The 24551-nt window shown below is 44.0% G+C and overlaps 2 protein-coding genes across 8 annotated transcripts in view; both read right to left on the reverse strand.

The window, feature by feature from the left end:
* The window catches only part of LOC115593775 (serine/threonine-protein kinase DCLK1-like), a 57863-nt gene extending 45148 nt beyond the window's left edge, over positions 1-12715 (reverse strand). For 2 of the 7 annotated variants that reach the window (XM_030437430.1, XM_030437435.1), the window contains exons 1-3: positions 12368-12689; positions 11242-11637; positions 10124-10473 (exon numbers count right to left, since the gene is read on the reverse strand). In XM_030437430.1, coding sequence (XP_030293290.1) covers positions 10124-10473; positions 11242-11602 — 711 coding nt within the window. In that variant the 5' untranslated portion in view covers positions 11603-11637; positions 12368-12689. Of the gene's footprint in view, positions 1-10123; positions 10474-11241; positions 11988-12367 lie in introns of those variants that run through there. The other 5 variants (XM_030437433.1, XM_030437432.1, XM_030437434.1 and 2 more) reach the window with 5 other exon arrangements.
* Positions 12716-17892: 5177 nt separating this feature from the next.
* ccdc169 (coiled-coil domain containing 169) lies at positions 17893-24405 on the reverse strand. Its single transcript, XM_030437437.1, has 8 exons — positions 24203-24405; positions 24039-24121; positions 23738-23848; positions 22715-22755; positions 20670-20768; positions 20094-20147; positions 19503-19579; positions 17893-18165 (listed from the first exon to the last, which is right to left on the reverse strand). Exons 1-8 carry the CDS (start codon positions 24277-24279, stop codon positions 17967-17969), a joined length of 741 nt encoding a protein of 246 aa, XP_030293297.1. The 5' UTR covers positions 24280-24405; the 3' UTR covers positions 17893-17966.
* Between the last annotated feature and the right edge of the window lie 146 nt (positions 24406-24551).

Here is a 24551-nt window from a genome sequence, read left to right on the forward strand (position 1 = left end):
ACGGGAAGGGAGGCACACGCCAATGTGTTTACATCCAGAGAATAAGCAACAGAGAGCTTATTCATAGCTGAGACAAATTAATAGATGAGATGATCGACAGACAATTAAGTTGCAGGTCCTTTTTAGGTGGTTTAAGCTTCTCAAATATGAAGATTTGCTGTTTTTCTTTAGATCTGAGAGTGAATATTTTTTTGGTTTTGGACTGTTGGTTAGGCATAACAGGACACTTGAAGATGTTGCTACTGGTTTTGGAAATTTGCGAATGGACATTTTATAGGCTAAACAACCAATCAATCCAAAAAAATAACTGACAGTCACTGATCATTACAATACACTAATAATAACTGAATTGAGCTATTGTGTGTCTTTCTCTGATAAGACAGAAATATTTCTCTCTTTCTCTCTTAAACGATCCAACAGCTACATAGCCAGAAAAATAAAAGAAATAACAAGAGAGGAAAAAAGACTTAACCACTAATCTCCTGCGCCACAATAGAATCACAGTAGTTACACAGAGGACGTGGTGAGGTCAACATTATCCTGCCTCGAGAAAAGACCACATTTTGAAAGGGACGCGCTGTCGCTGCTCGCTGCTCGCTGCCAGGGGAGATTAGCCCAGGGGAGCTGTCCGCGGTGCTGAATCTACTGCAGCTGGGCTGCAGCCATGCTGCTCTGAGACATTTGCCACAGACAGACGGAGAGACAGACAAACAGACAGGCAGAAGGATGCTGTAAAACAGGCGGACTGACCGACAGAGTAACAGATGGATGTATTGATACAAGATTAGAGTAGACGGGAGCAGAAAGGGCAGACAGTTTGTTGTAAACATGCGGAGCCTCTGAGGACAGAAAAGGAGCAAAGGAATTAAATCTGACCGACACAACAGCAGTCTGTCGCTGCTGCAACATCACTGTTTCAAAATCACATCCATACTGCCCAGGGGTGGGACCAGGATCAATATAACTCTATAGGTTTGACATTCATTTGCAAAGAACTGGTTGTTTTATGTTGTGGGGAACAGCAAAGGACGGTAATGTCACACAAATGAACAGTGAAGTCAATATACCTACATTAACTAATGTTTGACATACTGTATGTTTTTTCTGTATGATGAAATTGCCCTGTATTTATTATTGCTTGCAAGGATTAATCCATTAGTTGGCACCAGCCTGGCACCATTTCTATTTGCTTTCACTTCTCCATTATAGAGTGAATTGATCAATAAACTCATGTTTGGTAGTTTTACCCTTTTTTGTTGTCCAAGGGTATATGTATCATCACCAAGTAATTAGACTGAAGACCTCTGATGATGTAACATGTCTGCAAGAGGCCCACTCACACCACAGATCTCCCCACAGGTGGCATTGCTTGTATTGTCTCTATTGATTCCGCTTGAGTAATCAGGAAGATAATTAACAGATTGATAATCTGAAGATAATCTGCAGCCCCAACGTTTCCATTTTAGGAAAGATATTCGTAACAGTCATAATGACGAGTTAAGAGCACAAAGCCCAATCTGACCCCAGTACAGTGCACAAAATATGCTGTCAGCTGGTGCGGGAGGCGTTGTAAAGTCAAATCCCTCGTCCCTGTCAGGAATATATAGCATTTTAATACATCTGCGGAAAGAAAATATCTCATTCTAACTCTGAGAATGAAACAGCCAAAATGCATTTTCTTATTCTCTGGGGGAGGGGGGGTTTTAATAATCTCCTCTCTGGCAGACACAGACGGGGCAGAGAGCCACGGTGACTGACGAGAGGAACTGTAGACAGAAATCGATCTGAAAGGCGAGAGGCAGGGACCGAACCACACGCCACCCTGAGGGGGAGCATTCGCACGACCTCCCGCTGTGTCCGACAGCGGGCACACAGCACCCATTTCATCAGACAACTGACAGGAAGTGGCTAAGAGGGCCGGGGAAATGAGGGAAGACAGGAAGAGCTAGGCAAACAGCCAGAGGAAGAAAAAAAAAAAGAGAGCAGCGGTGACGTGAAGCCAATTAAACTTTGCAGCGGGGCTGAGTTGGCACCGGCATTGCTGCGTTCACCTCAAACCGGCAGCAGACTGGCTGGCTGCTCCGTTACATAACCAACTTATGTAAGAGCCCCTGCTCTCCGCTGGGGAGAACGCAAACTTTCCTTTTGGTGTGTTTGTGAGCTGTGTTTCTCTCAGAGTGCTTCCCCGTCATTCATGCGTCTGAAGGGGGATAAGTTTAACGCAATCATGAAACAGAATATCAAAAAATAAGGAATTAAGCAGGGCTGTTCCCAAAAGGACATAATCGGGGACACACGTGGCATCAGCTTCAGCTCTGCCCCCTTTCCCCAAGCCTTTTTAGGGAGTCCTCTTTATCTTAACCTCGTCTCTCTTGTAGCGACTCAACATCAGATTTTTGCATCTTTTCTCCGACTCTCTCGCTCTTGGAACCCAAATAAATCATTCCCTCGCTGGTTTCTTTCATCTCCTATTTATTGATCTCTTCCCCCCCCCAACTTCAGTCTGTCGGCCTTAATCCATTTTCCAAGGATGAGTGTGCTGAACGTGTGTGTGCACGGGTTACCAGAAGGAACTGTATGAAGCGGCAGGAGGAGGGTGAGGGAGCGAGCACGTTGGTTTAAATGTTTTGTTATGTCTGACCAACAGCCTAAGACCAGAATTTCTCAAATGAGTAATCAATTTTCAAAAAATGCGCATGGTTGGTTTTCTGACTAGTAACAAATAAATAAATTAAGGGCATCTGAAAGGGATATTTAGGTTAAACGTATTATCATTATCAGCATTCAGAGTTTTTGGAAATTATAGCGACAGGCGACCAAATTAAATGCATTCGACGTTACCTTGATTAAAATGACTGATGATTTCTGGGCCTGAAATACGCAAAATACGCAAAATACAAGACCTCATTGCATTAAAATCTTAGAGGTCATTTATTTTGTTTACTGTTATTTTTTTTGTGGCTTTATTCGATAGTATAGCTGGCAGGAAAAGTTTGACAGAGACAGAGGTAATGACATGCAGGGTTGCACGCTCTACCGGCTGAGCTGCTGGGGCGGCACAGTGCCTCTGAACCGAAACGTCAAAGGTGCGGTGCTGGCCGGGGACTTTTATGCATGTCAAACTCCATTCTCTCTTTCTCTCTCTCACCTATTTCCTCTCTCCTTCTTTACTATCACAGTCCAATAAAAATGAAAGTGGTCTCAAAGAATTGCCTCAAAAAAAAAAAAAAAGGAAGTGCAAAACAAGGCACACATTAAGACTCAAATCAATTGACACAGGCAGACATACTGTAGAGGGGCTATTTATGACGATGGTGTGTGAGCTCTGATGACAGTCAGTAGTAATTCTTGGGGGGAAAAAAAAAACAGTAATTGGCAACTGTACAGCAGCAGGAACCTGTAGAGAAGACCAGGATGTATCTGTACCACATCATTAAATTCTAATTCTAAGCTGGTGCAACATCATCGAGGCCTTTTGTGAGCAAAGCGCAACACGTTCCCCTTTCCAACTGGCTCGGAGAAGATCCTTTTTTTCCAGTGTTTACAACCTGCCTCCCCGGCGCCTCACCTCGGCACGTCACGATTACATGAAAAAACCTCTGGCGGTCGAGATACGTCGGTCCCACTCTTTACGCGACTAATTGCGCGAAAGCTGGGGCTCGAGTGGTCTTTCAGATGCAGATTATAGAGCAAGCGAGTCAGGAAGCCCGTGAGTCAGGCAGTGTGTGTGTTTGTGTGATGAAGGTGTGGTGTGACGGGGGGGTTCTCAACAGTCAGCCACTGATTCTAATTTGGCAGCAGATCCTTGGAATACAGACAGACCTCCAGTGTGCCTCTGTCGGTCTCAGCTGGCAGACGGACACACAGGTCAACTGAGAAAAAACAAATAATAAATAAATACCCTGTTTACATGCAAAGACAGCTGTCTGATCTCAGGATTTCTGCTGAGGATTGCTCTGAAAGCCGTTTATCATCAATGTCAAATATACTTTACAGCCGAAAATACGTGCATGACACACTTTCACACACTGCTCGTCACACACACACACGATGCTGTGCTGAGTAACTGTGACTCAGCAGATCAGCAGGAGCAGATGGACTTTGCATCTCACCATCCTCCTTTGCGGTACAGAAATTGACGTCATGACCTTACGATCCGTCAAATAAAGTTTTTTCCTTTCCTTTTTCTTTTTTAAACAGCTAAATGCTTTGACGTTATTAATCCCTGCATGTCACGGTACGCGTATGTTTTCTGAGTGACGACGCAGCAGCACCCTCTACGGTCCCTGCAGAGCTGGATACGGGCCAGCGAGGAGGTAAGAGGAGACAGGGAGGGAGCGAAACTCAGAAAAAGAAGTCAAACTGAGGAAAAAGAAATGACAAATGGAGGTGGGACGGTGTGGCAGAGGGAGGAGAGAGAGAGAGAGAGAGAGAGAGAGAGAGACAGCGATGCCATATGTTGCAGCTCTAGGATTCGGGGGGGTGCACGGCGAGTGTGCTAATTAAACAAGGACTAAACAGCCGTAAAAACAATGGCACGTTGACAGACTAAGAAAAAAAGTGAAGGAGGACCGGCGGATCCACGGGCGGCTGATCGACGCCATGACAGCATAATTTGTTGACAGGAACAAAACTAAACATTATATAAGGGGATAAAAATTGATATGGAGCAAAAAAAAGAAGGTTTATGGGTGGAAAGGATATGAAAAGAAACTGGGAGATGTAGGGGGGGGGGGCTGCAGAGAAAAACTGAAGATAAAGGGATATTAAAAGCTCTTCAGCCTTGCCAACAAGGGGGAAGGAACAGGCCAACTATGCGGTTTGAGAAGTGAGAGCTGCACTGCAGATGACTCGTCCATGCTCTTCACCTACACATCACCTCTGCTTCACAAGTGCCATTTAACGAGAACGAGGGTTATGACAGCATGACGAGGGCTGTATATACAAAGGGAGGGGTGGCAAGACAGGCTAACAATGCTAACGTACTGATGCTAAAGGTCGAGTGTGCAGAAATAGAATATGACATATAAATTCTTTTTTTTCACGTTTTTAGCAGCCACCGTAGGGTGAGGTGAGATGACGGGTTCTTCAATGCACACACTATTTCTTTTTAAGATGGTATGGCGTTTGACACTGTTCGCATGCTAACGTTTGCTCATACATATGAGACTGATGGCAGTGTCATTAGGTTTGCAGGATATTAGTCAAAAACCAAAGAAGGTCCAAATTCGTCCATGCCATCGTGGACCAACTAACTGATGAGCTCACAGAACAGCATCACTGTCCTCAGAGCCCCACAGTTAACAAGGCTAAAAACAAGAACGCCAGCCGCAACGGGATACGATGATGGTTAACTGACATGACCCCTACCAAAATAAAACCCTCCCTGTGTAGCACTGATCGCAATGGTGATTAAGCAATCTTAGGAACCCATTTGCTGGCCAGGGCCGCTGGTTTTGGGGCTTGCCAGCAAAATCCGTTACCTAAAATGATTTAGGTAACGGGATATCTCTGCCAAGACTTCCTCTTCAGCGCACCAACCACTGTTCACTTATCTCTATAAACGGACATCTGCACATGAATCCAAAAAAACGATATTATTCCAGCGCACACAGTAAAATTAAAAACATTTAATTACCCACAAGTGTCATGATTTGACAAGTTGTGAACGAGACTCAAAAGTCAATGGTGTAAACCCTGTATTTTTAACCATGGCCGGTCACTGTGGGAGTCATAACTCTCGCCCATGAGTTACATACCAAGAGAGCTCATTAATAAGCCCAGCAGAATGCGACCAAGCTCCGAGATGACTAAGTGGCAGTTGCCTCATGCTCAGCTTGATTACTGCCCACAGTTAATGGCTAGCGATGCATGAGCATGAAATCTACATCAGTCCATTAAAAAAACAGTGTGTCACTATCTGTGCCTAAGTGTGCGTGTAGTCTTGCGAGGCTCAAGGCCGGCAGCCGAGGTCAGACCGAGCGATGTGTGTGTGTGTGTGTGTGTGTGTGTGTGTGCGTGCTGCGTCTGTGTGTGTAAACAGAGCTTAGATGTATTAATAGGCCAGCCATGTCCGCGTCCTAAGCCACTTATGACTCGTCTGTCTTCTCGATCAGACCAGTCCAGCTACTGTCGTCCCTCCATGCTACTGCGTGACATCACAGCCGGTTCCCAGGCAACTACATCAAATCAGCCTAGAAACTAGCCAAGGTGAGGAGCATGCAGAGAAAAAAAAGGGGGGGTTGTGGTAACTCAAAAGGAGAGGGGGTGGAGCTATGGAAAAAAAAAACAGCTACACCAATCAGCTACAGGGAGACCTGAGACAGTGAGAGAATAGATATCACAGTGGGGGAGGAACCTGATATATTCTTTCCCGCTTAGTTGCTCATGTTACAGACGGAGGCTTGATATCCAAAACCATCACAGTAGGGTAAAGCTCTCAGTGGGCAAAGTGAATATATGGGCACATATCAGATGCTCACACAGACCTGTACGCAGCCTGTCGCACGTCGCTTGCTCTCCATACCCATCTCATTATCATCTGTTCTCCCAGAATACCAACAAACAGGAAACGCAGTGTCATCACACAGTTTAACTAACTATAAATTTGCCATTTATTAATTATGTTTTTCCAACTTATTAACCTTAAAGATGATTTGTTTGACTTCAGATTCAGAAGCTGAAAAAAACCTTATTAACTGGTAATAGATGCATAATAACGTCAGTAACTGTTCAACCAGTCTGTATACTGTTTGTAGGTTTCTTGACAATAAAGGTGTTTATGATACTATTGTTAACACTTATACAGTCTTACTAACACTATGTCTTACTAACAAGTCTTACTAACACTATGAGACATAGTAAGGGCTTGACCAAGGACATTAATGAAAAACATTACTTCAAAACGTACAAAAGCAGATAGTTTAAGATGAACGCATGCATAAATGAAGAAGCCATTATTAATCTCGGCACATTTAACTTCCTAACCCTAACCCTCTACCTAACCCTAACTTCTAAACATATAAAACGAAAAGAATAAATAGTAAATTGTATTAATTAAAAAAAAATGTATGAACAATTGCAGAAAACAGAAGAAGAAGAAGAAGAAGAAGCAGAGGAAGACCAAGAGTAGAAGGGCTGTGGGGACGAACGTATACATCCTGCCCCACTGTCTCTGGCCTCATTACAGGGGTTAATGAAGGCCGGTTGTCAGATGCCTTTGCTCTCTCTAGGCCCCGCCACTCTGCAGGGACTCAGCGTTATACTGCCGGCCAGGCCCAGAAACCTACTTCTGCTGCCGGCTCAGTGACTGATACAGCTCAGCTGATGGCAGCTAACCACACACACACACACACACACACACGCACACACACAAGAACAAGAACACATGACACACACAAGTAGTCTACTTAACCCTTTCAGTAAACCTATCCTGGTGTGCACTCAGGTAATTACCTTCAGGCCACTCCTGATATTCAGTACTGTATATAGTGACATTGACACACAGCCCCTCCTCTCTGCACTCACTCATGCTGTCATTTCATTTTAAATCAGAAGTTTATCTAGATGTAGTTTTATAGGATTGTTAGGTTAATTTTCTGTTTAACTAAGCCTGATCAGCTCTCCCTCTGCGTGTGTGTGTGTGTGATGGCCAACATGGATTAACCACATTTCATGAGGGATTTTACATTTTCTAGTATTTTCTGAGCCCTTTCGCCTATTCGGGTCTTGTCCAGGATTTCCCCTCATAAGTGAAGCGAACGCTCGACTATATGCGAAGGTAAAATCCAGTCCACCAACTCCTTGTCTAGTTCAGTCTCCTCATTGTTACTTCCCATCTGGCTTTTTCTTGTTTTCCACCTTTAAAAAAATCCCAAACTTCTCCCACATGCAGTAACCCACGCACGCATCCAGTTGATCGTGCACTCAGCCCAGCCCCAGCCAATTTGGCAGCGAGCGTGTTACCATGCCTACAGGCACAATCGATACAGTGTCTAAAAATAGCCTAACCATGCCAATCCCAGAGGGGTGAGAGCAGCATTTATTGTGTAATCTCCATAAGCAACTGGCCACCGCAGAGTTAGTGGGCATTGTGCAAAAGCGTGAATTTAATCCCCAGCGGGAGGTTTTTCAAGGAAAAACCTGATCCTGGGATTTTATTGGCTGGTGCTGGGATCTAGCAGCAGGTCAGATCAGGAAAATCTGGAAATGACTGCCTACTAGGTTAACAGTGGATCATTAAATAGACTGCTGCAACACGCCGGAGCCGACACACCAAGATTTATCCCTAGAAGTGAGATAAATGGTAATACGGAGCACTAAGATGGCAATTAAGAATGAAAAGCCCACGGGGCAAAGAGCATGAGAATAAGAACGAGAAACAAATTGGCCATTTAAAGAGATGATGTTCAGCAGTACGACACAAAATGGCAGGACGCCCTTGACGTCAAACACAATCTGTTTCCAAAAATAATGGTGTCATTCTGATGCTTGCTGCCGAGGGAAAGGTGGCTCTGTGGATCCAACATTCGATAACTTGAAGCTATGACGCGAGAGAGGCAGAGAGAGGCCAGCAGACAGACAGACAGAATGATGATGAGGGATGACACGCAGACAAACAGGAAGACCCCAGAGTGCTAAAACCTGTCACAGATATAACCTGAAACCCTGACACGCTGGCAGAGATGTCATCTTTCTCTCTCTTCGACAAGACACATAGAAATATATTTTCACCACCCAATACATTTACCGCCGTAGTGTAGAATATGTGCTTTCGAGGCATGTGCTTTTTTTAGTGTCTACCTCCACAGCCTTGAGAGGGAGCTGAAGGGGTGGGCGGACTACCTAGGGTGGGGGGGGGAGCGCAACTCTGGTTTATTTCCGTGTTCGGAGGCACAGCTCTGACCGCCTCGCTACCGCGTGGGCGAGTGGAACCCAGACTCCATTCATAGATTTCTCTCATCTCTTTACCTCCCCTCGACCTCTTTCGGAGCTCTGCGTCGCTCTGCCTCGTCACAGCTCCGGCTGTGAAAGGGCGACACTTCATTCATAAAAGGCCCATGAAATAAAAATGAGAGCGTGGTCATAAAAGATTTAGCCGTTTCACTCCTGCCGTCAGCCTGTTGAGCTTTACTTTCTCTCTTCGAGAAATGCAAAACGATACTCTCTCGTACCTCAGGCTCTGGTTTATTTCTCTCAAGTGAACAACACACGTCTGGCCCTTGCAACAAAACATCGTAACATAACTCACATAACAAAGGTCCTCCAGTTTATGCCCAGCATTCTGTACTGTCCTAAGCCCTAAGTGTCTTGGTGCTAGCGACATTAGCATTCGCAACAAGCCCCCAGGCTTTGAAGCCAACTTTCAGTGCACTTGGGCCCAAAAAGACATTTACTCTGACATCGTGACAGAAGCGCCTGTGAGACAGTGGATAATTTCTTTTGAGCATCACAACCCCAGCGAAATGACTTGTTTGACTATCAGAAGTCAAGCTATTTTGTCCAATACATGTTTGGACACAAGTTTAAATTATATACCACACTTAGCCGGCTGTGTCGGCAGAAGTGTCCAGTGCACACGCTCTATAGGTGTTTCCCAGTGTTTTATACCTGGGAATGCCACTGAGCAGCTTTCACTGTGTCCAGATTTTAACATAACATCCTTGGTTAGCAACGATGATCTTTGCAAGCTACCATTAGGCAGCGTTACCAACGTTTCGTCATGCACAAACTGGAAACCACTTGAGGGGGCAGATGATTCGATGATTTGAACAGCTGCACGTGGTTGACTTTCACCAACAACACCTTAAAATTGCCCATATTAGCTGTTCTCTCCTTTCTTGGTCACGTGCTGGCTAACCTCACAGTCGTCACCAAATTGCCATCAAACACTGACAGCTAGCTGGGGCTTCATTTCATTGGCCGAATTGTGTGAATGTGTTGCCCGTGTATCCAGGGGCTTCCATCACCATCCAATCAGCCATCATAAAAACCAAGCCAAAGATCTTTCTGATGTATCAGTGCTTACAAAATGGAATCTTTTGCTCTACAGCCATCAAAAGACATTTAAGTCATGCTTTTGCTGTGATGTCGGGATGATTCTTTGGGGGAGGGGGTTTCTCACCAGTTTGCCCTCCAGCGTGTAGATCTTCTTCACCACTCCGGAGTCGAGTTTGATGGCGTCGGTGATATCAGTCAGGACTTGTTCGTAGGAATGGGCCGTTTTCTTGTTCAGCAGGATCCTCACGGCTTTGCGGGGCTTCACTCCGCTCCGCACCACTGTCACGAGCTTCGGACGTATGAAGTCCTTGATCTCGCGGCTCTCGGAGGCCCCGGCCTTGGCGCTGCCCAGGGACGGAGGCCCGCGAGACGACGCCGCCGAGGCCTTGACGTTCACCGACCAGTTGGGGTTGACGTTTTTCGTGTAATCCAACTTTTTGTAGGCTTCGATGGAGCTGCACACGTAGCTCTCACCTGTTGGGGATTTAAATGAATAAAAGAGGGGTCACTGACAGAAACATTTGGAGAAGTGAGATGAGTTCAAGAAAAACAAGAGGTGAAAGGGACAGAAAGGAAGTGAGCAGCATCAGGCAGGATACTTTCTGGGCAACGTTACCAATATCCCAACGGAACGATTGCCCGACCTAAAGCTCATCCCATGTCACTTCTTAGAGAGTAAAACAGATAAAGAAGAGAGAGCTAATCTGAGCCGAAACACATGTCCGCATCACCATATGGCCATTAAACAAGTGTTATAATCTCACGATACAATAATCTACAGTATGCTCACTAGGATTAGCCATTTTTTGCAGAGCAGTGCCCATAAAAATACGTTGTTGAGTGGGTTTTTGATGTATGTAAACACTATGTAATGTAAATGTAGTCTGTCACTTTAATTCTTCACAACAGGAAGGTATCCAACCAGATTAGTCGGTTAATCGATTAGCCAATCTCAAGAAAACTAATCATTTCAGTCACTGTTCTAGCAAAAATGTCAAACATTTGCTTGTTCCAGCTGCTTGGAAGTAAATATTAGCTGCTTTTGTGTCATTTACGATGGCACCGTGTAGTTTATGATAGAGTCTTTGGGTTTTGGACTGTTGATTTTGATTGTATTGAGCATTTTATAGACTAATGGTTATTTGTGGTAATGATAATGATGGTCAGGTTGATTAGAAACAGTCCTGTGGGCACATTTAAGTTTAAATCCTCTAAGTTTAGTGTAATGCTGTGTGTCCTCACCTTCTACCAGCTGGTCAATATTGGCGATCTTCTTGGTGCCGTCCAGGGTGTAGATGGTCCGGACGCCCTGGGGCAGGTTGACGTTGTCGGACAGGGAGCGGGTCAGGTCGGCCAGCAGCGCGTCGAAGGTCCGGAACCGGTCCGTGGAGATAGCGTACACGATCCCGTTGAAGTAGCGGTCCCCGTTGCGGTAGAAGCGGACCTTCTTGGCCCTCTTCTCCAGGGTCAGGGTCTTCAGGGTCCGGGTCCGGTACAGGCTGCAGTGGGCGCTGTGCGTGGGGCTCGGCACCCCGTTCATCTTGGCGCTGGAGCGGCCGTGCCTCTGACCTTTGTCCCGCTCGTCGAAGTGCTCCATCTCCATCTCGCTGCCGAGGCTCACAAGTACGGCTGTACTGTCTGCGAAGGAGAGAGAGAGAGAGTGGGGGTGGAGGGCGAAAACAGGAGGAGGGAATGCGGGGAAAAGTTTTGACAACAGAAACTAATTTTTTTTTTTTTTTTTTTAAAGAGGAGAGGCGCAGAGGGAAGAGCGAGCGAGGAGAGAGGTTTGGACGGCCGATAGAGAAGAAGAAGAAGAAAAAGAAGAAGAAGACAGCCGGTGTCTCCGTCTCTGTCTCTCTCTCTCGGTGGTGTACCGTCTCAAAATAAACCCCTAATGACAGATTAAGTGCTGTTAAGCCGAGCGGTGGACAGCATGCTTCATGACGACCCAACGCTGTCTGTCAGAGCGCGCCGCCGTGACGCGCAGACTGATGGATGGAGAGAGAGAGAGAGAGAGAGAGAGAGAGAGAGAGAGAGTCACGAATCGATAACAGCCTGTTATTAATCAGCCTCTCCTGATAAATATTCAGAAGCTCCACGCAACAGCAGCCTTTGCGGGGGGGGGGGGGGGGGGGGGGGGGATTGCGCAATAAAACAAATTCACCAAAATAGAACTTCATAATGGAATGTACTGTTTTTAAAAAAAATATATATATAATTAATATACTTTCTCTTCTGATCGAGAGGCGTGGATGGTAAACAAAACATCGAGAAAACGTGTCTGAAGAACAATGGCGCACATGTCAGTTTTCTTTACAAAAATAAAAAAAAGAATTACGCACGAGTTTGATGTAACTGACAGGCTTACCCACGCGAGCAATTAACGCTTCTGTGACGGTCACCTCCAGACTGACTGATGGTTTGGATCCCGGTAGATGTGGAGAAGGAAAAAAACAAAACAAAAGAGAGTTCAGTGAGCTGGTCGCTGATGGTGTTGTGATCCTGTTCTGGCTTGCAGTGAGCTCCCCCCCTTCAAACTCCCCTCACTGTGCGTCCTTTTGTTGTCCGGGTTGACGTGCTCCGCCACCACCACCAACACCAGCAGCAGCAGCACAACCAAACACCAGTATGTGTGTGTGTGCGCTGAGGAGCTGGACTGGGAACTGACTTGGCAGCAGCTGCTTCCCCCTCCCATTCTCTCTCCTCCTCCTCCTCCTCCTCCACGTCACTCTGTCGTGATTTCCATTCAGCGCCCCCCAACCCCTCATTAGGATGTGGACCCACGCTTCTCACCCGTGCTGCTGCTGCTGGTGGGGGGGTGTGGGTGGGATGCTGCTGGTCCTGCACGCCCCCCTCCTGCCCCTGGAGACAGGCTTTGGCTGAAGGGGGCTGAAAAGTGAAAAGATTGATGCTGTGGTGCTTAATTAACTGAAAGAAGAAGGGGGGAAAAAAATCTAAATTTTCTTTCATTTCTGAACCTTTCCACCACTAAAAACACATTTCTGGAAATGTCTCTGGTCATTATCATTACCCACAATCATCATTCAGACTTTGATTGATCTGTTTTCAGTTCACGCTTCATCCGATATACAGCTTCATGTCTGTGAATGTGGAATATAGTCTATATGTTTGTGTGAGAGGGTTAATCACTACACATTAAAAGCCTTGAGACTTTAAGCTTGGAGCAGCATTATCTTTAACCCACGAGAATATTCGCACGTGGGATGTTAAGTAAACGCCCTCGCTCCTATGCAAAGACCTATGGGTCTCGAGGCAGCTAAAACCTACACTGAAAAGATTCAAACTATGCAGAGCAGCTTTCACTGCTGATCCAAGTGTGATTCTTACTTATCCTCCGTTTCCCTTCTTTTTCTCTTAATTTCTCGTTTGAAGACTCAATTAGCAGCAGCAACACAGGGGGGAAGAGCAATGAGGGGCTGGAGAGGATGCTGCTGTCTCATTATCAAAAGCTTGTTTCCCCCCTACAGGCACTGGAGTTTGTTTGTATGTGACGGCAGGAAATGGTCTCTCCGAGCAATGGAAGAGATAAAGACCACTGACCTACATCCCGGCCTCCGGAGACCACCCAATTCCGCTCCATCACCACTCCCTGATGAACAATATGCCCGAATGTGTGTGTGTGTGTGTTATTCAGCATATATCTGTGCCAGTGATGGTAAAAGTTGCAGCCCCAGTCCCTGAAAAGTCTCTCTCCCTCCGCTGTTATTGCTATTAACTGTAGCTGCCATTCGCTAGTTAGCTCAGTTAGCCGTGCAGTTAGCAATGCAGCCTCTGAGCTAACAGCTCCAGGGCAGTGTTGGTGTATACACTGCTACCACATGAGGTTCAAACTGGGACGGGCTGGTGCTAGCTGATTAGCTTGCTAGCTTCATTAGATATCAACTCAATATACATACATCATGATGTGAACTGTTATTTCTTTACATTCTGTTGATCATTTTTGATATATTTTTTGAAGGTTTTCAACTGAAATTAATATGAATTGCAATCGGTGTTGAATTCACACTCCGAACAGTTAGGGGGCAACACATCACCAGATAAATCGCTAACTGCTGCCTGTAGTTAGTTCAGCTAGCTGTGCAATTAGCGCTCGTATTAGCTGATTCTGCCCAGACTGGGAGTTCGGAGTACCAGTGGAGTGTTGGTGTTGTTTTCTATCGGTGCATTTCCTGAGGTGCAAACTGGCTCAGGGCTAGTTGGTTAGCATGCGAGCTTCAGTAGATTTCTCTGTAACACAATAGCTACTACAGAATACACAATACTAATTTTAATCAGAATAGTGGTCATTGACTGATTTTTTTTATGCCAAAACAAATTTTCATGACTGAATAAGCCAAATGAACAAACTGACCTTAAAGGACAAAACAATTGAATTTGTATTACTGTCTCATTTATATTGTAATATTAAAATACTTCTCAAAAACTACATAGTGCCACTTACATACTGTACCTTTAATGTTTGTTTTTAAAGGTCATATATAGTGATACTGTCGATATAATCTAATCGAGAATATATCAGACATTTTAATGGTCTAATACGGTATGTGATTGCATCTTTTACACCGGATGTGCGACAGTGACAGCAGGAAAACACATTTTTCCCCAACTCAGGTTGTTCTGTTTTGGGGAGACACACAGACAAGGACCCAAAGTGTGTCACGAACTGAGGTCCAGACAAGGTGTTCCTGTCTAAACTGATCCAAAAATAGAGCACATGTGGGGGATGGATGTGTCTTAAGAGCAATGTAAGAATGATGGAGGACACAGTGAAGGACTTTAAAGCAGGACGGTGGTCTCATTTCCATTCTTATTGCCCAAGAATTTGCAAGTCATATCTGATGTTTGTGAGCGGCCACATAAATTTGACTAAGTAAACAAGGGGAAAAATGAATTTGTGCGACTCACTGTTTGCATTCAGCACTATTTGTATCAGCACTGCATCTGACCAATTAATGACTGGCCCGGATAACATACGATGTGGGCTTGGGAATATTGTACAAGCAATAAAACAGGCGTAGTTCTTTATAGAGGTCATCTTTGCTCCTGAAGCATGACTCGGCAGTTTCCCCGAGATTCAACTGACTCGTCTATAAACAGATGGAGGATTTTGGCATTTGTGACCAAGGCTCTTAAAGTAACTTTGCAAGCCCTTTTTTTTTTTTATTTCATTTGTAAACTAAACCATAAAGAGCACATTTAATGTCGGTCGGACAGTTGTATTATCTGCCATCCTTCAGAAAGGACAGAGAATACTGAGATTATTTTTTTTTATGTCAACACCTTCTCCCAGTGCCACTTCTTGACTATAAAAGACATAAAAAAGAAAAAAAAAAGTAAAACACATTTCGGTGAAGTGAAAGATAATAAAACACAAAAAGTGGGAGCTCATTAAGATGTGAATAGATGGGCCGGTGATTCGCATTGTGGCGAATCCCGTCTGGAATCATTCCGAAAATTAAATCCATCTTAATTTCACAGCCCATTTACAAACCCACCCACTCGGACTTGTTTACAGACGCCGCTGTACAAAGATGCTTTCCCATTCTGACAGTTATCGCTGCATCTTTTTCTTTTTTTTTTGGACGTACACTAGATTGTTTGCAGCACGCGCAGATTGTTTGCAGCATGTTCATGGCGAGTAAAGAGAGAACGAGCCAGCTGACTTAGTGTAGGCAGCACGTGATCCAAAGTGCTTTGACAGATACTGTAGTGATTTGTCACCACGTTTCACCTGTCAGCAGAAGACATCTGTTTGGTTACCCCTGCGCTGTGTGATTCATGGGCAGGCAAGCTGCAGCAGAGTTGTACTAATATGAGCTTGTGCATGAAGGCAAGAGAGTGGGAGAGCTGTAAATGTGCTCACTCTTTCAATAAGGCAACACGGAATGGCTATCTTTAAATTAGGTCATTAATCTAAGACAAACAACCTGCCATAGCACAGCACGACCATATGAGAAAATATGTGTGGACCCGTAAAAGGGAAAACACACACTGAAACAGACTTCACACCGTGCCGTACCAATGACTGTAGACAATAAAGTCAATACCAGCGAACACAAATTAAAGTCTCCTGGGGCTGGAAATACGAGCGTATTTTATCAAATGAATGGAGCGATAGTGACCAAGTGAGACAGAATATTTAAAGATGCATTAAAATGTCTATGACGACAAGAACTCTATTGTCTACTGTGTAGAGCCGTGTACTAAGACTTTCCTAAATGCTCCCAGCATTGTTCAAACCCAGAGAAATCCATAAGTTTATTCAAGGTTCCGGTGCAAACAAGACCAAACATAGTGTGAATAATACTTCATAACATTCTATCAGTGTTTATCAGTTTTGTTCCAGTTTTTAATCCATCGCAAATGGATTCAAAGATGTCTAAAATAGGTCACTTAATATGATTAGACGGCCATTGATATACCTGAGCAGCCCGGCCCAAGTAAAGTCTATGTGTGGGAAACACTGCATCTCGTAGTCACATAGATACATTTTCGTCTGCAGCAGTGGCACTTCAACAATGAAGAAAACAACTCCCATGATCCCTCGCTACTTGACGACCTCATCAAACTACGCTTTTTCAGTTTTTATTGATTTGATTGAGAGCCCCCTAGCAGCAGAAACGGCCTACTATACGTTTATATTACATCAAAAGAAAGATCTTAAAGGTGTGCATCATAGAACGTCCTCACAATCCATCATTCATGTATTTTACATTAATTCCTATCACTCTATGTACTTTATCATGTTATCATTGGTTTTATTCAGTGGGTTTTATTTGACACATTACGTATCCCCTGCATTTAATTTCTATTTCATTTTCATATGAAAAGCGTACACAAATAATGTCTATTATTATTTTTTTCAGCTTGTTTTGATAATTACATTGAAGATGGTAGCACAATAGGACAGCTAATTTACATTTTTGGGTGGATTACTGAGAACAGGTCCCGTGTATTTCTCTAAAATCTGGATATTTCTATTAATTCCTATGAAGGCATTTTATTCACAAGCAAACTGAAGGTGGTTGAGAATTCAGGGCGTCTTACTCAAGGACATTCCAGCTGGTCCAATGCTTCTTGGCATCAGGGCACGATCTCTGCCCTCTTCTAGTTAAAGGGGCAGATCCCTTGTCACTACAAAACACTGCCAGCGCCGGTCTCGGACATGAAAAGCTGTAGATAGGTATTGCATAATTCTCTCTCATGAATTGCTCATTGCGTGTGACCTCTTTGTCTGAAAACCCAGTTTTGGGTCACAATCTGTGAGCTAATTAATATGACGTCACAGCCCCTTAGAGACCAATCGCTGAACAAGGCGGATGAAGCTGAAGGGACAAGACAAAAAGATGAATTCATGCTATAAAACCATGTCCTGTGTTGTGAAATATTGTTTCAATTCACTGTTTTTTCAGGCTGAGAACAACTGAACCCGTCCTCCACACCTCTTCACACACAAAAACGAAAAAAGCTTCTGGCACTTTTCTGTTCACTACTGCATCTCATATGGATGCAGTTTTCTTACGCCCACACTCAGAAAGGCGGTCAGTGGGTGGCACGGGGGTGACTAGTTGCTGCGTGGACGAACCGCTTACGGAGCGAGTTGTGGACGTGGTGCTGTTGCGTAATTCAAGTCGTAGGAGGCGCTTTGGAAAGAAAATAGCGGTGACACAAGAAATGTCAGACTCAGCAGGCTTCTGGCACATGAGGAGATGACCTAACAACACTTGGCGCCTGCAATATTCCTCCCTTTGAAACATTAGCAACTAACAAAGGAAAAGGGTTAGAAAAATATTAATGCCGGGTTGATTAAACATCCCGAGTGAATCGTTTCCAGCCTTTAACAAATGTGAACAAAGACACAGGAGGCTGAAGGACGTAGAAAGTAGAATGGAGCAACATCTTTATATAAAAAAAAGAAGAAAACAGGTTATGACACCAGGTTGAGGTTAGGGATTGTGCTTCAGGTAGTGCTTCAGGGTTGGTAACCTGCTTCCCCTTGGCAATTTCTTCTCTTCTCTTCGCTCAGCCGTTGCTCCAACAACACCACCTCCTCCTGCTTTCACAAGCACTCCTCCTCCTCCATCGTCTTCTCTCTCTTTGCCTTTCTTAGAGACAGCCTCTGATTTCTTGCTGGCCTGCTTCCCTCTAATGCAATCAGAAAAATGTAGTTAGCGTAGCGAGACCAGTGTAGCAGATACACGACGATCTGAGTGTTTCAGAGAACTCAAGTGACACCAGATTTGTAAATTCAAACCCTGCAGCTATGATATCATGAGAAGATGCATTGTAAAGTAATTCTGAGGTTATTTGTCCTGCATGGTTACTTTATTAGCTACAACTAGCATACTGACTGCCAACTAAGCCTGATACCGATACAAGATTTTTGAATTGGATTTTTATGTTATGGCCGAAAATAAGTTCTGTGGCAAACCTTTTATTTATGATACTCACAGGTTTTGTTCAGCAGTATAATCTTCACGGATGAACACCACTTTTATGATTTTCGAAGCGTAAATTAAATCACTATAAGTAAAAAGCTAACGTTAGACTATAAACAGAGTGAGGTCGCATGACTTAAACGTCACCACCACTAAGCGTCTGACCACACCGTTGCTACAGTATACACGTTTTTTAAATTGATAAATCTACAAGTTGTAAAGTTAGAATAGTTTGTTAAGTTAAAGTCGGCCAAGTTAAGATGGACCAGTGACTAGATGAGTCTTCCTGTTCTGTGTGATGACGTTATATGTCCATGACAACATGTCATCTCATATAGCCCCTTGTTAGCATCCACTGTTTTTAAGACATGTAAGCGCTTTGTAATTATATTGTTGTACATTTAATGATGTATTTTAATGTCATAGAACAGAACATGTAAGTATCTTAAGCCTTTGGTAACCACAGACTTACTTTATTGACTTTGAGACGAGGGAACTCGATGTGCAAACATTTAAACTGATTTCCAGGTTTCAGGAACGCAAACTACCCCACTCTGTGAGCGGGGCAGCAGTTCCGACATTAACATTGGAGTCAAATTAAAACTTTGGTTAAAGAAAAAAGAGCCCTCTTCCTTATTCACTGACTCTGCAGTTTATCCAATTTTTGCTCTCCATGTACTTAATGCTGTTTTAAATTTGGTAATTATTGTTCAGTGTTTATATTGTACAAGTAACATATGTGTAATTATGTGTACCGTATCTTTTTTTAAAGATTGTAACATCATTAGTGTGTGCATGATGTTGGACATGCAAAAGGAGTGCTGATCAGAATTAGCCTTCTGCTATTCAAGCAAAATACCTTAAATATATACATATATAATATTGTATACGATCCCTTGTAAAAAAAAAAAAAAAAAAAGCATTCAAATGCCACAGAAATGTATTAATTCAAGGCTGCAGTCATGTTTGAGGCCATCGTTCGTTCACTGCACAATTACTCAAATTGTTTTCCTCCATCACCTGGAGGCAGCGTGCCCCACTCACCTCCTCTGTTTGCTCTCTGGTGCTCTCTGTGGCTGGGTGGGGTACTGTCTTCTTTGGCCTTCAAGGGTGGAGGAAAGCTGTGTGGGCGGTGGACACAATCGATGAGAAATTAAAGCCGGGCACGTAAAAGTTGTTGTTTAGATGTGTGCATATGGGTATGTGTGCTTTAGTGTTTGCAGCAGGCAGGATTCAGGCAAGTGCTACTTCAAATGTGAAAGTGCTGAGAGAGAAGTGTGGTCGAGTTTTCTTGCAGCTGCGTTCGTTTCGGCCCTGCAGGAACCGGATTTGTTGCGGCAGAAGGCAGAAAGTCCTTGACTCACTTCTTTTTTTTTTTTTACTTGATCTGAGGCTCACCTATTATATAACGAAGTAGAACAGCACTAGAGAATGAATGAGAAATCATAACTGGGTCTGAAAGAGAAGTGCTATCGGAGTGCATCACTCTGCTCTCTTCACTGTATCGACCTTTTGTTACACTTAATCACAACAGCTGTTCTTCACCGGCATATTGTAAATATTCAATGATTAGCAGGCAGGTTGGTTTGAGAGCCCGATGCACCGCCGTTGACACGATTAAAAGGAAACACTTACCTTTGCGATTTCTGAAAGGTACGCCCGCCTCTCATCGTTGGTTTTATGAAACGCCTGAAAGAAACAGAGGGGCAATGCTGTGACATTTTGACCTGTCGGTTATAATCTGTCTGCTAACGGGTGGAGCGCTTGTTCTGTGTTCGCTGGCACTGTTGCATTAGGAGCGTATTTCAAGGAGGTCTTCTGTGTTAATGAGCAACAGATTAGAACGTGGATTACTGGCCGCACATGGCCGCACGCTAAACCTTTATTCGACTAATATCTAGCTGTTTGCCGAGCAGAACAATAAACAAAGAACCCCAAGTCGCAAAACTAAGAGCGTGTTGGCCTAGTCGCAGCAGCACGAAGGACGAAGGTCAAGGATTTTGCATCAGCGGTCGTTAAAAAAATAAAGAAGGCAAAACAAAACTATCAGACAAATCTTTCTCAATCCTCTGCTAATAAAGGTGATTTGCAGCTAAATCATTTTATTTCCTTGAACGTTTTTAAAGCCGCTTGTCTGAGAAATTCTAAAACTAGACATTGTGACCTCTACACAAGAATGAGCTGGGGGAACTGAAGGGCCGAGATCCTCACCTTTCCCTCCTGCTCGATCCCGAGATGACAGTCCATCAGCTGACTCTGCAGGTCGGACTTCTCCTCGGTCAGGATCTTCAGGCGCTGTCTCAGTGTGTCCTGCCGCCAAGTGTTTTCCGTCAATTAGCAAAAAATCACAACAACAGAGGCCCTGAAGAGCAAAGGTGTTGCGCTGCCGATGCGTAATTACGGATCAATTTGTACGAGAGTTACCACTCTACGAGGATCAAACCATAACAGAGTAGTTAATGCGGAAAAAAAGCAGCATAACAATGGATTAGGCTCATACATTATTCAGCAACCAGATAAACACATTAGAGCAGCCGGGCTTACATGGGAAGGCTACATGAGATTCCTTGCAGAGCAGTGAGACTCGCAACACTTTCTTTCTTCTTGATGTTCCCCATAAACAAGCACATCTAGTCAGCTTTAATGAATACTAGCATCAGCAGGGTTTTTAAAGAGGCAGCGTTATATATGCATGATATGATTTTTTACTGACAATCAGTTCAGTGAGCATGTGCATCTGAATTTGGGCAAATGCATGAATGCGTGTGCTTTGATTCTGTTTATTTACACACTATAGGTGGGTGACCGACCGCACCCTCCTTTTTTAACTGACAATGCTTTTACCTGCTTGTTAGCAGCCAATGGGCAGCCAGGTCCTGCTGTGTGTTTGGCTAACAAAGCTAACAGCTAACAGAGCTAAACACATGGCAGGACAGAGAGTTTCTATTCAGTGTAACATGAAGCTTTAAACTGTGAACAAAATGTGACAATGTGGCAACACATGAAAAGTAATAAATGTACTGAAGTACTAAAGCTGCGTATAGTTTGGAGCTTAAAGTATTTGGGTGCTTATATTTTAACTAACAATTCTGTATTAAGAAAAGCAACAGCACTTTGGGAGAGTTTACATTTAGATGTTCGACATTTTTTCAGAACAGCTCAAATGGTCTGATGGCGGATGACTAGCCTGTGCCAAATTGTAACTACTGTATTTTTAATGGAATATTGTGTTTTAAACGCACAGTATGTAATTTGTGCCGCCTGGGGTCTTTCAATCAGAACAAAACAAACGAACACGGGATCATGGGAACCATTTTGTTCGTTGTTAAACAACCACCACTGCGGATGAAAATCTGTAAAGGTGAATCAGACAGAAATGTTTACGGACGACGTAATGTTTTCTCTCAGGTTTTATTCCTGTTCTGTTCTGTCGGGTTCTCTGGAGTTATAGCGACAGGTGTACACGGCATGTCAAGGTTGAGAAACGTGCCGGCATTTGACATTGCGGATCGTGATTGCAATTAACTAGACTGTGATATTATTTTCTTTTTTTCAGATCTCCCACCCCATTTTCACACTACATAACATCTGACTGCAAAGCACTGACCTTTTTTTCCACAGCAAATGGTATTCACCAACCCAAAGCACACATCATTAAAAGCAAGAGCGGCGCTGGTACTGATGCAACAGAATGTATTGGTGGGGGGAAAAGGTCAAGCTGCTTTCTCCAAAGCTGCAGACACGAATCTCGTGGTCTAAATATTTACTCACCACACTAATTACAAACTATCGATATTCCTCTCACTGTCCAGCTTACTGTCACGCTCACAGTTTGTCTACAGCTCTTCGGTCCACAATCTTCCTGTCGCTCCTCTGATACACTAATGAGCATCTGCTAGTTCTGCCTTAAGGCACACAAACACATTCTGACTGCACCCTGCAACATTTCAGTGCATGGTGTGCATTCATGTGTGTGTGTGTGTGTGTGTGTGTTAAAGCGTTGTAATTAGAGTGCATTACTCTCCCATGGTTTGTAATCCCGTGATTACAGTGCTGTGATTAAACTCTGGTTTGTTCAGCCTGCATCAACTGGAGGATGGAGAGCAGCTGGCATCACAATCCTCTCTGTCCTGTCTGCTCTCCCTCTCCTCAGCACTCTGTGTCTCTCTGGCTCTCTCTGCTGGTCGAAAAAAAAACTCACCAAAATAACACCAGCGCAACAGAAGAACACATCGAGAATAGGAACTTGCACTCACTACTGGCATGTCATCGTAAGACCGGATGGACGCCAACCGATCTGTGGAAAACAAGAGAGAGCGGGTGAGCATTATGCGTGCATGCAAGAGATTTTGTCGTCTTCATTTCTTTTCACATATAAGTTGCTGGTACCAGTTAACAGAGTTAAAAGTAGACAATTAACTTCAAGTCTCCTCAGGGGCGGTGCATGCTGTACATGGTGTCAAACACCAGCCGTTCAAATGAAGCAACCCACACATTTCACATGGCACAGTTCCTTGAGAAAAAAAAAGTGCAACCAAAGCACCCTCTGGGACATCCTTATAATAGGAAAGCATGATAAAAGTGTCCCCTACGTTGGCCCACTGTGCAAGAAATATGCAGTGCCCTCTAGAGTGCCCTTACAGTAAAGAAAACATGTCCCAGCGAACTTTGGGTGCCCTTAAAGCGGAGAACACCTGATGCAACAGGGGTCCTCGAGTGGACTCTAGGGGGTTAGAACAAAGAGGAAATAAGGTTGGTTGTTTTAATTCACAGTGATCCTTGTTTGTTCACTGGTTGATTGTTAAATATTTGTATCAGTCCAGTTCTGGCTGCAATTATCCTTTGCATTCTCTTGCTCATATATGTAAGTGAAAGAGTAAACTTTTATTATTCAATTTTTGTCTTGTTTCATTATTATATATCATTGAATCCCTGCCTCTCCCTCTGTGTATCCCCTTCTGTACTCCCCTAGAGTTGTTGTAACAAGTAAACTTCCTCAGTAAGGGCTCCATAAAGTTTTATCATATCTACTAAAATGTTTTTTTCTGTCATTGAACCTGAAAATAAATTATAACAATACCAAGACGGGATTCCTTAAAATCCTCTCACATTGGGGGTCTGTGCATCTACTGTGCATCTGTTGCGGTGCACGTTAACCCCTCCTAGGACCAGGGTGCCGCACCACGATGGCCTACTATGCATCAGCCTCCATCTTGCCTGACTGTAAAAGCTTGATTCACATTTGATGATTCAGAGCTGGCACTAGCCTGTAAACTCACCCATGGGGTTTCCTCTTAGGTCCTCCAGTCTCTCATGAATGAGTGACATCTGTCTCTCCAACTGTCCATTTAGCTCGATCTGTGTCTCGTACCGCGTCTTCCACTCATTTTCTGGTACATGAGGTTTAAAACAGACAGCAGTGAGGAGAAAACCAGTTGATGCCAGCAAGAAGGTTGAGATAAACCTTTGCTGGGTAACAGCATCACTTCAAGGTGATGGATAGCATCAGGCCTATATGAATATAGATGTTATAGATTATAAACTCTAAAAAAAACAAAAAACACATAAATGTTAGCTTACCTTCCCCATCAACACTGTGCAGCCTTTCCTGCAGTTCACACATGGTACTCCGCAGGTCAGACACCGACTCCTCAAGCATTTCTCTATAACCAAGAAGATGCTCTGTTGTGTAGTTTTTTGCAGAGGAAGACAACATCCTCGATAACTATAATAAACGAACTCACCTCATTTCTCTCTCCTGCTCGAGTTCTGCCTGCAGTCGTGCAAGATCGTACTTGCTGTAGTCGCTACCCGCTGACATGTTTTCTGGAAAACTCAACGTTTGTCCCTCGGCGTTTCCATGGAGATCGCTGCCCTACTTCCGGGTACTTCAGGCCGGCACCAGACGTGATGGCGCCGATTAGCGGGAGGTTTAGAAATACAAAATAAAACGTCGAATATAACTCGAATAAATAACCCTTTATTCAAGTGTTTTCTATATAAGGTAAAATTGCTTTGCGAGCAGACGTTTTATGAAGCTCATTTCGCGGGTAATTAGGCCTGAAAATTGACTTCCTTTGTAAACAGACCTCT

This window comes from Sparus aurata, chromosome 13, assembly GCF_900880675.1.
Source record: "Sparus aurata chromosome 13, fSpaAur1.1, whole genome shotgun sequence".
Taxonomy (NCBI): Eukaryota; Metazoa; Chordata; class Actinopteri; order Spariformes; family Sparidae; genus Sparus; species Sparus aurata.

Coding starts and splice junctions, on each gene's coding strand:
- ccdc169 (XM_030437437.1), bottom strand. CDS start 24,279: ATGTCAGCGGGTAGCGACTACAGCAAGTACGATCTTGCACGACTGCAG. Junction 20,148..20,669: donor GGATCGAGCAGGAGGGAAAG/GTGAGGATCTCG, acceptor TGTTTCTTTCAG/GCGTTTCATAAAACCAACGA. Junction 19,580..20,093: donor ACCTTTCAGAAATCGCAAAG/GTAAGTGTTTCC, acceptor CCGCCCACACAG/CTTTCCTCCACCCTTGAAGG.